This window comes from Rhinopithecus bieti, unplaced genomic scaffold (genome assembly GCF_001698545.2).
Source record: "Rhinopithecus bieti isolate Rb0 unplaced genomic scaffold, ASM169854v2 scaffold_757, whole genome shotgun sequence".
NCBI classification, from domain to species: Eukaryota; Metazoa; Chordata; class Mammalia; order Primates; family Cercopithecidae; genus Rhinopithecus; species Rhinopithecus bieti.
Genome location: NW_016803289.1, coordinates 2,353,265 through 2,371,319, shown reverse-complemented (window position 1 = coordinate 2,371,319; position 18,055 = coordinate 2,353,265). Strand labels below are relative to the sequence as shown.

The 18,055-nt window shown below is 39.2% G+C and overlaps 1 protein-coding gene across 2 annotated transcripts; it reads left to right on the top strand.

Annotated features, from left to right (window-relative positions):
- The first annotated feature begins 787 nt into the window (after positions 1–787).
- CUNH5orf46 (chromosome unknown C5orf46 homolog) lies at positions 788–18,006 on the top strand. Of its 2 annotated transcripts, none has more exons than XM_017872508.1 (4): positions 788–942; positions 5,887–6,031; positions 10,928–10,985; positions 17,798–18,006. In XM_017872508.1, exons 1-3 carry the CDS (start codon positions 819–821, stop codon positions 10,974–10,976), a joined length of 318 nt encoding a protein of 105 aa, XP_017727997.1. In that variant the 5' UTR covers positions 788–818; the 3' UTR covers positions 10,977–10,985; positions 17,798–18,006. The 2 variants fall into 2 exon arrangements, with proteins under 2 accessions (XP_017727997.1, XP_017727992.1); XM_017872503.1 differs by lacking the exon at positions 17,798–18,006 and adding an exon at positions 15,060–15,288.
- The last annotated feature ends 49 nt before the right edge of the window (positions 18,007–18,055 follow it).

The following is an 18,055-nucleotide window of genomic DNA, read 5'->3' as shown; positions in this document are numbered from 1 at the left end:
CTCAGCTCACTGCAATCTCCACCTCCCAGGTTCAAGTGATTCTCCTGCCTCAGCCTCCTGAGTAGCTGGGATTACAGGCATCTGCCACTACGTCCAGCTAATTTTTTGTATTTTTAGTAGAGACGGGGTTTCACCATGTTGGTCAGGATGGTCTCGAACTCCTGACCTCGTGATTCGCCCACCTCGGCCTCCCAAAGTGCTGGGATTATAGGTGTGAGCCACCGCGCCCAGCCAACACTTAGTTCTTATACAATGGGGTCAAGTGTGCTGTAGGACAGATGATGAAGTAACAAACTCTGCCTGGATAAGGGTGGAGTGGTTATCATGAAGGTTTCACAAAGACGGGCCATTTGAACTGAGGAATACATAGGAGTGATCCAAAGAGAGACGAGGAGGAGGGTATCTGAGGAAGAAGGAAGAGCAAGAGCAGAGGGATGGGGTGTGAAAGGGCTCTGGGAGAAGGGATTGTCCCAGAGCATGAGGGAAGGCACAGAGTGTACAGGGAGGGAGTAGGCTTGCCCTGCCAATCTGATTTGTTGCCTGCTGCTTGGCACTGATGAGTAATTCTATCTGATATCCCTCTAATTATCAATGCTGGCCTTGAAACTAGCCTGAAGAGATTCACTCCAGAACCCTTTATAGATACAAATGTTTAAAATCAAGAGGGTTTTTCTTTCCCTATTTGAAAAATGTTTGGTTTGAATGATAGGGCATAGCTCATTAGTACAGATCCGAAAGCAAGCTGTTCAGACATCTTGTGCAACAATCCAAATTCCAAAGCAGATGATGTCACCTATCTATACCTTATAAATGGAGCAATGTTTCAGATGTATCTGAACAATTTATCTGCACCAATACCCAGTGCTACCAGAATGGCTGTCTCAGTACTTCGCCTGACAGTTGTCCTGGGACTGCTTGTCTTAATCCTGACCTGCTATGCAGGTAAGTGCTTCTGATCACAGCCCACGAATTGTTCAGTAGTTAGCAGTGACTAGAGAAAGCTGGTGGCACTGATTCAGAACATAAAAGAAAGAAGGGGTCTTTGGGCACTGCAGAAAGAGCACTGGCCTGGGAGACAAGAGGTATGTCTTCTAACACAAAGAAAGTAGGATTTTAACAAAAACCTAGCCTCTATTTTCAGTGGATGTATGAAGTTTGAAATTTTTTATGTGCTTATGATACAATGACACTATTCTAGTATAAATTCCATGGCAGCTGACTGGCATTTATTTTTTGATAATTATACCTAATGATATTCAATGGTGAAGAATATGTACTCTGGAATATAACTCCTAGACCTGGCTCTACCACTAACCAGAAATGTGACTTTAGGAATGCTATTCAATCTCTCTAGGCCTCACATATAAATGGGGACATTTAACTTTCTCATAAAGTTATCATGAAAATTCAATAAAAGGAATGAAACAAATTGGAAGCATACCTGGTTGATAATAAGCATGCAATAAATATTACCTGCTATTGTTGTCATGTACAATCTCATTTGGTTCTCATAGTAATCCAATGATGTAAACATGTGCAGTTTTATCATTTTCCTTTTTGCAGGTTAATAAACTCAGCTTGCAGAGGGCAAGTTACTTGAGCATATATATAGGTGGAAGTGGCACCTGGGAGTGCAACCTAAGTTCCTAGATTCTTTCTACTATTATCAAGCAACTACTTCTTTCCCACCTTTTCCAGTACATAGAAGCTCATGCTGTATGCTGCCTTCTCATTAATTAATTTATTGTTTGTCTGCAAAAGACTGTGAGCTCCATTCAGAATGAGAGACCAGAAAACAGAGAGAGTGCAAACATTTAGTAACAGAATCCTTTGAATGTAACTTGGCTGAACAACACTCAGGCAGACATTACAACAGAATTACTCTAGATATGGCCAGGGAGATTATTAAGTCCATTCTACTCCTAAAGAAATCACTACAGTGAAGTGAAAGGTGAGATCTGATACCAAGACCATTCGCCACCCTGTCTCTTGTAGACTCTGAAACTGGTTAAATCAGTTCACTGCTTTGAACCTCAGTTTTTTTTTTATCTGTAAAATGGGATAACTATCAACTTCACCAGGTCAAATGAATATGCTTTTATAATTACTTTGCAAACTATTAAAATTGTACAAATATCAGCAATACTGTTTGTTAAGAAATTATGTTCACATTCACTAAGAAACTCAATGAAGTAGTTACTGTAAATAAAGGCTATCCCATATAATACTTGAAAAAAGGAAATATTAAACTATTGGCTTTGAAGATTTGTTACTAGGATATAAATGGTTTGATATTTTAATAGCATTTTAAAATTTATATTATCTTCTAAAGTACTAGAGGAGAAAGTGAATTTTATAAGTCATTTTGTTGCTATTATTATTAGTAGTAACAATAAAATAGAGAACATTTATTTATTTATTTATTCTTTCATTTATTATTTATTTATATAAGGTAAGTTTACCTTGGGATTGGTACTGTGATAAGTGGTATATATATGATATATGTATGTATATATGATATAGATATATATGTGTGTGTGTGTGTATATATTATATAAAATATCTCTCAATCCTGACAACATGTGAGGAAACTGAGAGATAGCAAAGTTAAGCACTGTGTGCAGGGTTAACTGGCTAATGTTTTGTTAAAGGCAGGAATCCGACAGGTCTATAAAACTCCAGAACATGCAATCCATTACACTTTAATACCTCTCAATATATATATGGGGTTCACAAGGTAAGGCCAAGATTTTGATTTCCACCCACTCCAATCCCAGGCTTCTTGCATCTTGAAAAGGCAGCTTTTAGTGTCATATTAGAATAACAAGTCAATAGAATTTATTTTGCAAGTAGCCAGATAGAAAAACGGGAGAATATATCTCATCTTTTACGCAAGAAATTACTGCTTTGCCCTTGGCAAGTGTCTTTACAGAACAATTGTTTGGAGGTTGTATTATAGAATGTGAATAATGTGCTTTGTGGAGTTAAGAAAAAATTGGGTTCAAACCCTGGGTCAGCCACTTTCTAGATGAGTGATTTCAGGTGAGTCATTTAATTTTCCTGAGCATCTGCCTTCTCTCCTGTAATTGTGATGCCACTACTGAGCTGAATGACGATTAAGGCATGTGCTGAAAGCACTGGTGCAGTACCTGCACAATAGGCATCTTACACATGAGTTCTGTTTCCACCACCTTCCCACGATAAAAACAAAACAATCCTTCTGAGGACCTAGGTTGCCCGGCACTTTATGTGAAGGTCATATCTATAGTTGTCTTTTTTTTTACCTTGACTCTTAGCATAACTATGCACAAAATAGTAGGCTTGGGCCAGGCACGATGGCTCACGCCTGTAATCCCAGCATTTCGGGAGGCTGATGTGGGCAGATCACTCAAGCCCAGGAGTTCGAGACCAGCCTGGGCAACATGGCGAAACCCCATCTCTACACAAAATATAAGAATTAGCCAGCTGTGGTGGCATATGCCTGTAGTCCCTGCTACTCAGGAGGCTGAGGTGGGAGGATCTCTTGAACCCAGGAGGTTGAGGCTGCAGTGAGCCATAATCACTTCACTGCCCTCCAGCCTGGGCGAGAGAGTGAAGCCCTGTTTCAAAAATAAAACATTAAAAAAGTAGGCTCAAAAATACTTTTTGAATGAAGGAACCAATAATCGGATATATGAATAAGTAATGATTAGTATATTGCTTTTGGTTATAAGTCCCAAACTGGTGCTTCTATCAAATCTTTAGTTGTGTCATAGTAAACAATAAACGCTCATAGAATTGCCTGCCAATCTTTTTCACTACTAGTTTTCATTTTAGGATATAATATAGATGTAAAGTTTTTGACATAATTTGACAACCTCCACACAAAAGGTAGTTACATTTCTTTATCCAAAGTCAGGGGTACATTGTCTAGAAGTTGGGACTTCTTGAGTTAAAACTTGTGCTGAGGTTGCCAGATAAAATACAAGAAACACAGTTAGATTTGGATTTCTGATAAACAATGAATAATCTTTTAGCATCAGTGTGTCCTAATTAATGCATGGATCATTCTTATAGTACCAGAAAAGCATTTGTTGTTTATCTGAAATTTACATTTAACTAGGCATCCTGTATTTTTATTTACCCAGTCTGGTAACATTACTTGTCAGGCAACAATAAAATTAAAAAATAAAGGTCCCACTTTATCCTGTGACCAGGGCTCAGAGGGGAGACCACATGTAGCTACTGTTACTCTTCCATCTCTTCTCATCTCCTGGGAATAAAGACAACCAAGCAAAGTCAAAAAGCCCGCAAGGGATCTTGGATGTAATCGACCTCACTCTGGATCCTTGGCCCTCATTCCAACGGGCGGTTAAGAATCTAGTGTAAGAGGGCCGGGCACGGTAGCTCACACCTGTAATCCCAACACTTTCGGAGGCCGAGGCAGATGGATCAGAAGGTCAAGAGATCGAGACCATCCTGGCCAACATGGTGAAACCCCGTCTCAACTAAATTAGCCAGGCGTGGTGGAGGGCGCCTATAGTCCCAGCTACTTGGGGGGCTGAGACAGGAGAATCACTTGAACCTGGGAGGTGGAGGTTGCAGTGAGCTGAGATTGTGCCACGGCACTCCAGTCTGGCAACAGAGTGAGACTTTTTCACAAAAAAAAAAAAAAAAAAAAGAATCTAGTGTAAGAGGCCTGCAGTCATCATCCCAGCATTTTTCTTACTCTCTGTGAGGTCTTCCGTAAGCCACTTAATCTTTTCACTTCCTCAGTTCAGTGAGCTAAAAAAACGCATACTCTGTAAGATTGCTCAGGGGGTAAAATTACACAACATTTGTAAAATCACTGTTTACGAAACTACTAGGTGATATGCAAGTGATAGAATTTCTTTGTCATCATTATTGTTATACTATTTTGAATCTTCTAAAAGAAGTGCAAACTGCATAACTTTTCCATCAAAGACTGTGCAGCTCATCATAGAGTACTTTAGAATCCAAGTTTTAATGCCAAACTGACGGGTTTGAATTGTATTTCTGCCACTTACTAACTGTGCGACTTTCAACCAGTTTCTAAACATCTCTCAAATTATATTTCTTTACCTTTAAATTGGGATAATTGTTCCTACCTTGTGGAGTTTCTATGATAAAATAAGACAATCCATGTAGATCATCTTAGACATGTACTCAACAAATGGTTCATTTGTATTTATCTATTTTATTTCTTAGAGACAGGGTCTCACTCTGTCACCCAGGCTTGGAGTGCAGTGGAACGATCATGGCTCACTACAGTCCTTTCTTCTGGGCTCAAGAGATCCTCCTGCCTCAGCCTCCCAAGTAGCTGGGATTACAGGTGTGCACCATCACACCTGGCTACTTTTTACTTTTTGTAGAGATGGAAGTCTCACTATGCTACCCAGGCTGGTCTCAAATTCCTGTCCTCAAGCAATTCTCCCATCTCGCCCTCCCAAAGTGCTGGGATTACAGGCATGAGCCACTTCACCCAGTTGATAATTTATCTTTAATATTATTATTACGATGGGCATGGAGATCATATGGAAAAGCAGACATTTTGTATGTCAGTCCTGGCACTGGCACTTACTGGCTGCTTAACTCTGAGATAAGTAGTTAGCTTCTAGGAACTTTGCTTTTCTCACTCACAAGGCAGTGCCAGTGTCTACCTAAGTATCAATATCAGTCGGTCTTTTTGTTTGTTTTTACAAATAAATGAGATAATGCATGTGAAGATTTTATCCAGACAGGCATTAAATGTTCGATGAATATAACCATATAAGGCTATGAAATTAGTGAGTGGGTCAGAAAGAATCCCAAGAGTTCCCCACACGGAAAGGAGACTTTCTTCTTTGTTGCTGAGAATCACCTCTGAGATTCTGTTCTGTTTTTCAGACGACAAACCAGACAAGCCAGACGACAAGCCAGACAACTCAGGCAAAGACCCAAAGCCAGACTTCCCCAAATTCCTAAACCTCCTGGGCACAGAGATCATTGAGAATGCAGTTGAGTTCATCCTCCGCTCCATGTCCAGGAGCACGTAAGCACTGAGACAAACGTTGCTTTTTGTTCAGTTCTCTGTTCATAATGACCACACAATGATCACATGGCATTAAAATATATGAGAAACATAATTTGTGGCACCAGTAAATGTGTTATTTTCATTGAAAAATGTTGCTCTACTTAAAATATACTTTGCATCTGAATTCACTGCCCTGAGCTTTTTGGGGGAAAGCACATTCCCATCAAGTGGTTCCATACAGGAATTTTTTTTTTTTTTTTTTAAATTTAATCTCAGGACCAAATAGGGAGGAGGAAGAGCACTAGAGTAAGGAATGAAAAGCCAAGTTCTGATTCTAACTCAGGTGCTATTTTACTAGGTGGTCTTGAACAAGGCCCTCCTACTCTGAAGGCCTCTATTTGCTCCTATTTTAACTGTAAAGTTAAAATAATAGATGGCCCGCCCCGGGTAAGCACTGTGATTATGTGATGAAGATAAGAGGTAGTGATTCGCTCATTAGTGATGGGTGTGATGAATGCTGCCTATATTTTCTAGCTTGAGTAGCTCAAGAAGGTTAGCAGAGACAGTAGATAACCTCTCTTTAGAGACAAACGAGAGAACCTCTCAGCATGAGTGTTGGTTTCATTATGAGGGACTGCCTTCGGGCAGATCACCAATCCCAGAGTCTTTCCAATATTCTCAGCCTGCTTCCAAGCCTGTGTCTAATTCCCAATACATGTTATTTTTGCCTATGTAGTTCCGATTTGACACTGTTACCTTACTGTATGCTTTATTCTCCCCATATTAATCTCCCGAATTTCAGTGCTCCAGGATGAAATTCACTCTTCTGAATTTCCAGGTGCTTTTGGTTTCCACCGCGCTAAGCCTCTGCTCTCTAATTTTCTCCCATATAGATCCTGAGGCAGAGTTTCACTAGGTGTGGTCTATCCACCTGTTACAGAATCCCTTGGGGGAATTTATTTTTTTAAATGCTGATTTCTGCAACCCATTTTGCATTTTTCTGGGGACAAGGCCGTGGATATGGTTTCCAACAAGCTTTTCAGGTAGTTCTGATATACAGAAATTTTCAAAAGTCATGCCTTGATCAGGTGTTCTGGGCTGCATGGATGGGCCTTAAAGTTCCAGAAAGCCTTTACATTTTTATTATTTTTTTTTATTTTTTATTTTTTGAGATGGAGTCTTGCTCTGTCGCCCAGGCTGGAGTGCAGTGGCCAGATCTCAGCTCACTGCAAGCTCCGCCTCCTGGGTTCACACCATTCTCCTGCCTCAGCCTCCTGAGTAGCTGGGACTACAGGCGCCCGCCACCGCGCCGGCTAATTTTTTGTATTTTTTTTTTTTTAGTAGAGACGGGGTTTCACCGTGTTAGCCAGGATGGTCTCGATCTCCTGACCTCATGATCCACCCGTCCTCCCAAAGTGCTGGGATTACAGGCGTGAGCCACCACGCCCAGCCCTTATTAGTATTTTGTGTCAGAGTGTGTGTGTGTGTGTGTGTGTGTGTGTGTGTGTGTGTGTGTGTTTTGCATTTTCCTGGGGAAAGTGTTCATGACTTCTATTAGATTCTCAAAGGGATCTTTAACCAATAGCAGATTAAGAACCACTTCCGTGTAGGAGTAATCGGGGGTTTTGTAATCTCTCATCTGCTTAAAGGGATAGGTTGTCATCTGATTGGGCAGTGTTCTACAGGCAATCCTTCTCCACAAATAGTTAAAACTCCCAGGTGCTTTTTAAAATTGCTACATTTCCTATTGTGGGTGCTTTTGCAACTGTTATCTTTCCAAGATGGTTAATGTAAACAAGAAGGAAAGCCATAGGTCAACAAGAGGAGCACCACCCATTAGATACAAACTACAGATTAGGCTCCAGTTGAATTAGTGTTGTTACATTCACACAGCAAAGCAAGGAGTTAAAACACTAATAGTTCTTTTCATTCCTTCCCTAGGGAATTTTGCAAGTATAAAATAGGACATTTTTCTCTGTGTTAGCCATAAGAGTTGACTCTGTGATATGCTAAAGAATTGTTGTCCACTCTAGGCTCAGAAATGGCCCTTCATCTACTGATTTCCCTTTCCCTCATTATATTCTGAGAAAATGGCCTTCTTTCTGTTGCTAGAAATTATTAGTCTTCCCTTGCTCTCTCTCCTTTCTAAAATGCTCCCGTTTTCTCATGACTAGTTCTTGGGCCTGCAGCTAATCTCAAAGTCACTTCTTCAGAAACTATTCTATGACCATTCTTGTTAATACTGTCTTCTTCCATTCCCACTGCCTGTTATTCTCTCACTTTACCTTGTTACAGTGTCATAATATTTGTTATCATCTGAAATGACTTATTTATTTTTAATCAAGTAGCTAAGTGAAAGTAGAGACCAGATCACCTGACTGGTTGCAAGAGCACAGTACCTGCTGTATAGTGTCAGCCACTTGGATTCATTAATTAAGGAAAGATATATTGCAGATGAGACCTAAAGCCCATCTACCTTAATATGACTGAGAAATCCTGAAGGATATTTGCTCAAAGACACAGCAATGTCTGCTCAAGAGATAAATCTGCGGGTGGTAGAGCCAGGACCTAAGGCATACCCATAATTCCCTGTTCAAGGGAAGACCGTAAGCAAAATAGGGGGTGGAGGATAGGAGGAGACATCAGAAAGTATGGCTAAGCACTTAACATGTACCAAACGGGGACATGGATTGTGAAGGAAAAATCTAGACTCTTAATCCCTTCTCCTCAAATAATTTGCAGTCCTTATGGTAGAATTACATAAGCCAATGCAGAATGCAATAAGTCTGGCAAGATAAATGTCAGCCAAATATCACAGGCAGTTTCCAGTGAAAGGAGCTGTCAGTGGGGCCAATGTGCTTAGGGAAGCGTTTACGGCAAAGGCAAGATGTAATTTGGGCCTTGAATGACTGAACAAGATTTGATTTGGAAGAGAGAATGAGAGGAATAACAAAGATTCATAAAGGTGAGAATTTTACTTTATTTACTCCAATATGTATGATGCCTAAGTGGTGTGTCAGATGCATAATAAATGCTAGAGACAAGCTTTGGGGACAGTGAATAGACTGGATTGTTTTCTCCACTTGCTTTTGGATTACCTCGGAGCTACCTAGACTGCATTTTGCTCATCATTTTTCTGAAAAATATACATATTCTTAACTCCTCTCACCCTTTGAGAGCCCTTAATTCTTGGGAATATTTTCCCCTGTGGGTTCCATGACATATTTTCATGGTTCTCTCTCTACCACTAGTCATTCTTTCTCATTCTTTTTATTTGACTTTTCTTCATGCACCTGCCCACCAAATGTCATTGTTCCTTATAATTCCAAATGTGCTTGGTTTTTCACATTGCAGTTTACACATTGGGAATACTGCCTATAATCTAATGAGCTTCAAATTCACATTTCTGTTGCGATATTTTTCCTGAGCTCCAGATGAAATAACTGATTGCTTGCCACAAAATTCCATCGTTTTTCTACTACTGTTTCAAATTTCACTGGTCTAAAGCCAAGCCCATCATCTCACTCAAAACCCTCCTCCATATCTCATTAAGTCACATCGTCATCCACCCAGAATCCAGAAACCTAAGGATCTTCTCAAATCCTTCCTGCTCATCACCACCTTCATTGAATTGCTGAATGTTCTACCTTATATACCGTCCTCAGGTATAAGTATATGCACCCTATATACATTTCTCTTTCTCAGCTCCACTGACTAGCTGGTCAAGTTGAGTCCTTCATCATCTCTTTCCCAAGTTCTTTTTATTGGATTTCTAATAAATTCCACTCTTTTCTTTCTCTCTTTTTGTTGGATTTCTAATAAGTTCTACTTTCTTTCTGCCTCACCAATTCATCTTCTACCTACTACCAGAACTTATATCAAAATATGTAAATTTGGTCATATAACTGCCATGCTTAGAAGTTTTTCATGAATTTCCATTGTCTCCAAAATTCAAGTAAATGCATTAGGCTGATGTCAAAGGTCCTTCTCTGATGCCAGTGTAGCTTTCAGTCACATTTTTCACCTGTGCAACCTCAAGCCCAATGACAAATGAGTTTCATTTTACAGCAGGTCACGTTTGTATAAACCCCCAATATCTGTGCATGTGATTTTTTCCTCTGCTGAAAATGCCTAGCCCCCAAACCAAAACCCCACTCTGTTCACTTAGCAAGTCTCATCATTTTCTAGAGCCCAATTCAGAAACGAATTCTGTAAAAAAGTCACAGACATCAGAAATTTCAGTTTTTCATGTTCAGGGATTTCATAATGCTTTGCAGAAATCTTCAAAACAACTTTTATCCCCACATTGTATTAAATTACTTGTATCTGAGTTGTCTGTTTTCTCCACTAGACTATAATTCACAAACCACATTTTAGTTATCTTCTACGATCTCAGCAGATATCCTGGTACCCAGTCCTTAAGCCATAGGGCATAATGTTTCTAGCATTTAGTAATGACTCTGGAGAGCCAAGTTTTTAACTTTTCTTTGCAACTTACCAGCCATGTACTTTGGACAGGTTGTTTAATCTTTGAGCTTCAAACGTTTTCTCACACACAAAAGAGACAATAAAATGCATTCAATAAATATTTATTAATTTCTACTATTTTCCATGCACTGTTCTAGGTGCTGGGAATATATTACTGAAAAAATATGCCAAAATATATGCCTTTATGGAGTTTATGTGTGAATAGATACCTAACTAATGGGTTTGTTGGCAGGTGCAAAAAGATAATTGTGCACAAATTGCTTGTCCACTATGAACTATGTGGAAATTTTAGGTCTTATTTCTTTCTGACATAGAAAAATCTGGAGAAGAACAGTATGGCTCAAACATTATACAGCACCTTTGTGATCACTCTAACACTCCTGTTCAGTCTGAATTCTAATTCTTATTTTCTCTTTTTTTCTCAAGAGGATTTATGGAATTTGATGATCATCAAGGAAAGCATTCATCAAAGTGACATCCTCAGGTGATTTTTCACTTAAAATTTACAACTGAAATAACAGTGTATTGGACAAAGGAAAAAGGGTCTGTCCAGTTTTATTCAATAATTTTGGTTACCCATGTCTACCTACAAGCAGAAAAAGTATATTTAAAAAAAATTCTTACTGTAGTTTTTTTAATTAATCTTAAATGAATGTACTTTTATCATGTACAAGTTTCTAATAATAAAATTTTCTTAAGACAGGAGGTACAACTGTGAGATGAAGTGAATAAGGATTGCAAGTTTGGAGACCTGGTTCCTGTCACAACTCTGCTAGGAACTTGCTTTGTACAAGCTCAGCCTGTGAAATGAGGGCTAGCATGCACTAACAATCTAAGGACCCATGTAGTCATGCAGTTAGTTACTCATGAGAAGAGTGAAATTTGCTGAACCTAATTCAAAGAAAAAGGATAACAAACTTTCTATCTCACGCAGTTAGATTTATGGGCAAACAATATAGTTTGAGTGCTCAGAAATACTTGTTTTTCCCTACTCAGCTCTCTCCTGAAAATGCGTATTGAAATATAAACACAGAAGTGTTAGATCTGGAAAAGTAGTAATATTAGTAACTGGTATGAATGGTGTTCTTACTCTGTTTCAGGCATTAAGCTAAGTGATTAATGACTAAGTGCTATGTAGTATTTAATTTAATTCATAATCCTTATGCAAAATAGACATTATTATTCTTAAATTTTATAAATAAGGACATAAAGGCTCAGGGAGGTTTGCTAATGTGGCTCTATTAATAAAGGAGGAAGACAGAATTTGAATTCAAGCAGCCTGATTCCAGGGCCTGTGCTGTATCTCTAAGCCACGGTGCTACTGGAGAACAGAGCAGAATAGTATAGGAGAAGGCAGCGGAGAATAATGATTAAGCTAAGCAATCTAAGACACATCTCAAGATGTTCATGGAAATACAACACTACTCCTTTGCTCAGTTGAGTTACTCTATATGCATATTCAGGAAGTGTGGCCTTTCCCAACTTCTGTTTGTGATCTGGTCTGGAAATACTCCTTTTCCCTATTGGCTCCATTTCATAATCTGGGTGTGATTAATGTAAGTTCAGAAAGCTACTATTGTATTCCCCCAGAACTTAGTCCACCCTTTCCCATCTGCTTCTAAGGATGAGAATCAGGCTTGGGTATTGAAATCAAAACATGCCCAACCCAGACACGCCTGACTCTTACCCTAAGGTCAATTAAGCTTTTAAACTCAGTCACTTCTGTTTGTATGTTTTCATTCCCATCTTCTCAGAGAACAGTCTCTCTCTTCTTGCAGGTGTCCTAATACTTTACCTTCATTCAGGCTTCTGGTACACACCTATAATTTTTGGACCCCACACCCCAGATCCTTAGAGTATACCCTACAGGTCTGGTCTATGACGTAGTCCAATAGGCAAGGCCACATGGAGGAGCAGAAAGAGCAGAACACACAGACAAGATGTAAGTTCAACTTCTACATCAGCCACTTAATGGTTATGTAACCATGGTCAGGGCACTTTACCTGCCTGAGCCCCACTTTTCTCCTTATGAATTTTTAAAACACAGGGAATCTTAATACCATATTTTTTTTTAACTGCATATGAAAAAATTGGAATTGATGCATGATCAACTTAAGATGCCCTGATGAGCCGGGAGGAATGGCTCAATCTAGGGATGTAAAAAAAAAAAAAAAAAAACAACAACAAAACATTAAACTAAGGAGAAGGAAGCAACTAAGGAAGAGACTAATTTTTGTATTTTTAGTAGAGACAGGGTTTCACCATGCTGCCCAGGTTGATATCGAACTCCTGGCCTCAAGTGGTCTGCCCACCTCAGCCTCCTAAACTGTTGGGATTATAGGTATGAGACACGGCATGCAGCTGGCATTTCCTAAATTAAGATAGATAGTTGGATAGATAGATCTTATGTTTCTCTTATCAACATTTTTTTTTTTTTTGAGATGGAGTCTCACTCTGTTGCCCAGACTGGAGTGCAGTGGTGCCATCTAGGCTCACTGCAACTTCTGCCTCCTGGGTTCAAGTGATTGATTCTCCTAACTCAGCCTCCCAAGAGCTGGGACTACAGGTGTGCACCACCATGCCTGGCTAATTTTTGCATTTTCTTTAGTGGAGATGAGGTTTCACCATGTTGGCCAGGATGGTCTCGAACTCCTGACCTAGTGATTCACCCACCTCGGCCTCCCAAAGTGCTAGGATTACAGGCATGAGCCACGACACCCAGCCAGTCCCTCCTTTATTTATTTATTTTTTAAACAAGTTTCTTTAACTCTTCTTTAATCCATACCTACAATGTCAATCAGTGAATGCTACTGAAATGAAAACCTAGCTGGCTATTGAGAAGTTTATGGACTCAGCAATCACGTAGCTCTGTGTATCTCATAACTGTGGAAGGAAATGATAAAGTTATGTATAAAGGGGCCTTGGGAATGCCTTGGAAAAGATAAAGAATATCTGGAGGAAGGGATAAGCATTATGAATGCGCTACAAATAAGGTGAACTCTGAGAGAAGAGATTCTACACACTATCTGATATGATGAGTAGAGAGAGGTACAGTATTTGGAAAAATATCCAATAACTGAATACCTGGTTTCATCTGAGAGCCTCTCAACCTCTACTGAACAACATTGGCATGATTTTTACTGGCCTTAATATTTTCAATAGACTTAAAATTCTAACTCCACTTGTCCTGCATTGTTTAAAATCATATGAATTCAAGTCATCTTTTTTTTGTGTCTTAAGTCATTTGATATTTTAAATACAAATTTTCTTTCCTGCATAAGAACAAATTTGGATGAACCTCACTAGATTACTAAAATTATCAAAAGAGGTAATGGATAGAAAGTCACTTAATGAATTCTTAATTTCTATACAAGTGTTTTGGATTAAGACAAAATCTACTACAGGACACACTAGATTTTTATGCTTAGACTGGCTCCGTCAGAGCTTCCTAGGGAGGGATCTAAGAATAAGTAAGTCAGACAGGAAATTCCAGTGCACCGGATGAGCAAAACCGCCCTTGGCCACAATGTCACTTGTAACCCTTTCATGAAGTCTTACGGAAAATTTTTCTTTTAGAAATTAGGCAAGAAAAAAAAAATGCCTTCCCTAAAGTCAGATTCCTCTTTTCTGCTTGTAAGATTTATGTGACAGCTGGGCACGGTGGCTCACACCTGTAATACCAGCGCTTTGGAAGGCCGAGGGGGGCAGATCACCTGAGGTCAGGAGTTCGAGACCAGACTGACCAACATGGAGAAACCCCTCCTCTACTAAAAATACAAAATTAGCCAGGCATGGTGACATGTGCCAGTAATCCCATCTACTTGTGAGGTTGAGGCAGGGGAATTTCTTGAACCTGGGAGGCAGAGCTTGTGATAAGCTGAGATCAAGCCACTGCACTCCAGCTTGGGCAACAAGAGTGAAACTATGGCTCATGCCTATAATCCCAGCACTTTGGGAGGCTGAGGCGGGCAAATCACAAGGTCAGGAGATAGAGACCATTCTGGCTAACACTGTGAAAGCCAAAAAAATTAGCCAGGCATGGTGGCGGGTGCCTGTAGTCCCAGCCACTAAGGAGGCTGAGGCAGAAGAATCACTTGAACCTGCGAGACAGAAGCTGCAGTGAGCCAGTATGGTGCCACTGCACTCCAGCCTGGGTGACAGAGAAAGACTCTGTCTCAAAAAAAAAAAAAAAAAAAAAAAAAAAAAAAAAAAAAAAAAAAAAGACTTGTGTGACTTGTTTTTTCTTTTTCATCATCTATCTATCCAGAACTCGAGTAAAACTGGTGACTCAGCTTATCCTTAGGGGTTTATTCAATGCACATTCTCCCTTCATTCTTGTTTCTGATTCTTTATACACTTGGAATTTTTCCTTTTTTGTTGTTGTTGCTTATTTCCTTAAATATGTATTATAGTTGACTTTATTATGAAACCTCTTGTATTTTATAGTGCAGAAGCAGAAAAATGTTAAGGAAAAGGTTAAAAGTTCTTTGGTTTATTTAACATCTTAAATCCTCTCTACTTGTTAATTGCTTTCCTCTCTTTGACTTGTGTTTCAAAGGACATACCCATGTGGCTCCTGGACAATCCAAGAGCAGCCAAATCCTGCTTTTCCAGTTCTGCTTCACAAGTCCTCCAGGACAGAGCCTTCAAAGCAACTCCCAGCGAGTTCTCAGGATTCAGGCTCTGGCTTCAACCAAACAGAACTCATTTTGAACACCCCGACTGCATTTTTGCTTTTAGAAAGTTAGAATAAATATGGCGCTTTGGGATCACATAGTTGATTGAGAAGATTCGTGTTGCTGTTAGTAATTTTTTCTGGCCATGTTTAAAGTTTTAATGATCCAAATATATATATATATATATCCTGGTGAATATTTATATGTTTATATATTCAAACGGATAATCAAAGAATGGTTCAAAATAGGAGGACTAAAGCCCAGATAATGTAGCAAGTTCAAATTCACAGAGCCAATAAGTGACAGAAAGAGGAATAAAACCTGACCTCAAAACAAGCTCTCAACTCCTAAAAATGTATGCAGTTTCAGAGTTAAAAGTTTTACACATCTTTTTTGGAAAGTATTTTAAAACTATCTGAGCCCACTTTCCTATGCTAGTAAACTTAAAACTGACCTTTTAAAATTAGTAAAATCATTGCCTTCCCCAGAGTCACTATTTTTCTCATAGAATAGCAGTGTCAGGGATGGAAGAGTCCTCGAAATGTTTAGTGCAGCCCTTTCATGCCACCACCTTATTACACAGAGGTGGATCCTCTGCAGCCATGGCTGTGGTTCTTGCCCACTTATCAGAAGGAAAATGTGACAGCAGAGCTAGAAATACAGTATTCTCCCAGAATTATTTAATGCAGACAGTAAGACAAGACTGAAATCTTGTCATGGAGCAAGATGCCAATTAAAGCAGTGCTCTAATCTAGAATAAAGTTTCTATGTTTCTATGTGCTGCTTCTACTGAGTTCTCAAAAGCTGTCTTGGGTTTTGTCCTTCCCAAACACAGAAACTCTGGAAGTAACTCAAGTGTATGTTTAATAAATGTTTTGTTTGTTTGTCTGTCTTCCTGCTTTTACTTAGCCAAAAGAGGTCTGCATGCAGCAAAAATAATTTTAATAATACAGGTAGACAAACCAAGAGTGAATGTCTACCAAATGTTGAAAAATGCATGTTACCTTCCACAGTAAATTCAGACAACTCACACTGCGTTTTCTAGGGATTGTGTCAATTTCAAATATCACATCCCACTTAACTAAATTACCTAGGATGTCTATTATATTCAGTATCTGGCACACAAACTGCTTCTCCCCACCAAATGTGGCTGCAAAATCTCTTTTCCGATGTTGACTCTCTGATTTCTGCCTGGATAACGCATTTACTACAACTATATTAATTAATACACTACCTTTATGTGAGAAACACACTCTACCAGAACTTTTCTGCCTTTATCTTCACCTGTCTGTTGTACACTTTGAAATCACTTTTTCATGTTGGGGGTTGGGAAGGTGCCATATCAATACGGGATTTGGTAAATTCCTAACAGGTCGCCGACAAAGATCTCCAATGATCTATAGAGATTTTGAAGATTTCCCAACTGCTTTACAATGTGTATTTCCTCTTCCTCCCCTTCATTGCCTTCTTCCCCTACCCTCCAATAAGACCCGTGTCTGCAGCCAGCAGGTATACCTGTTCTTAAAGATCAAGAATCTCTTTCATCTGCATAGAATTTTTCTTTTGTGACCCTTTCGCACCATTATCTCCTTGTAATCTCATAATCGCAATGTAATTGAATTGAGTTGAGGAGGCATTGTTTTCTGCATATGACAGGTGAAGAAACTGAGGCTCAGGGAGGCTAATTGGTATCATGCCTGAGATACCAAAACTGGTAGAGGCTACATGGGAGTTCCAGCCAGGTGTGTCTAACTCCCAGCAGAGAATTTCCCTGTGACATGCTGAGGACACAATCTACATCATCACTATTCTGTCCCAAATCCCAAACTTTCTATCATGACTCAAGTACCTGAGGGAATTTACACCTAGCTTTTTACAGAAATGCTGAGTAGATAGAGTAATTCCATTTAAATAGAATTCAATTCAGATTAATTCTTTCTGCCATTTCCCATCTCATTTGAAGCAAATGCTACATTTTAAAATTTCTTTACAATGGTGGCAAAGATCCTATCAGAGCTATTCACTTCCCTTGCTTTCTCCTACTCATCATTTTTCTTCTTTTCACTCCAACCATATTGGGATCCTTGTCAGTCTTTAAACAGTCCAAGTATGTTCTTTTTATAGGACCTTAAATTTCCTCTTCCCTGTGCCTAAATTACTCTTTCCCAAGATGGCTACATGGCTTGCTCCTTCATTTTTTAAGGTCTTCTCCTAAATATCACCTTCTCAGTGAAGCCTTCCTTGATCACTTTATTTAAAACTGCATCATCTGCCCTAATATGTCTATCTTCTTTGGCTGCTTAATTTTTTCTCCTATGTATATATATTTTTTAATACATATCTTTTAACACAATGTTAAAACTTGATTTATTTCATTCCTTTTTCTGCCTACTTTCATTAAAATGTAAGCTCCACGAGGCAAGAATTTGGCCTCTTCTGTTCAATGTTCCTGGTGCAATCTAATGGTGAGCAATTAGAACAGTGTTTACCAGAGAGCAGCTGTTCTGTAAATGTTTCTTGTATTTTGCAAGAAGCGAAGAAATTTAAATCATAGAGCTTCTAGCCAAGGGCAAGATAGTAAGGGTACACAGTTGAATATCCCATGATTTTTGCTTTCAAGTAGCTCACAGTCTTGATGCAGAAGATATATGTGCATAACCAACTAAATATACTCAACAGGGCACAGCATAACAGAGGCACAGACATGGGAACATGGGAACCAGCACAAAGAACCATTCATGCTCCCCCAGAAATCCGGAAAGATTTCTTTGATGTAATAATATTTGATCCATGACTTGATGGATGATAAAGGATTTGAAGATATGGAGAAGAAGAAGGAAGGGCATTTCAGTCACAGAAGAAAGCTTAAACCAAAACT

Excerpts from the sequence above, each read along its gene's own strand:
- CUNH5orf46 (XM_017872508.1), top strand. The coding sequence starts at position 819 with ATGTTTCAGATGTATCTGAACAATTTATCTGCACCAATACCCAGTGCT. Across the intron at positions 943-5,886 it reads AATCCTGACCTGCTATGCAG|ACGACAAACCAGACAAGCCA; the intron begins GTAAGTGCTTCT and ends TCTGTTTTTCAG. Across the intron at positions 6,032-10,927 it reads CGCTCCATGTCCAGGAGCAC|AGGATTTATGGAATTTGATG; the intron begins GTAAGCACTGAG and ends TTTTTTCTCAAG.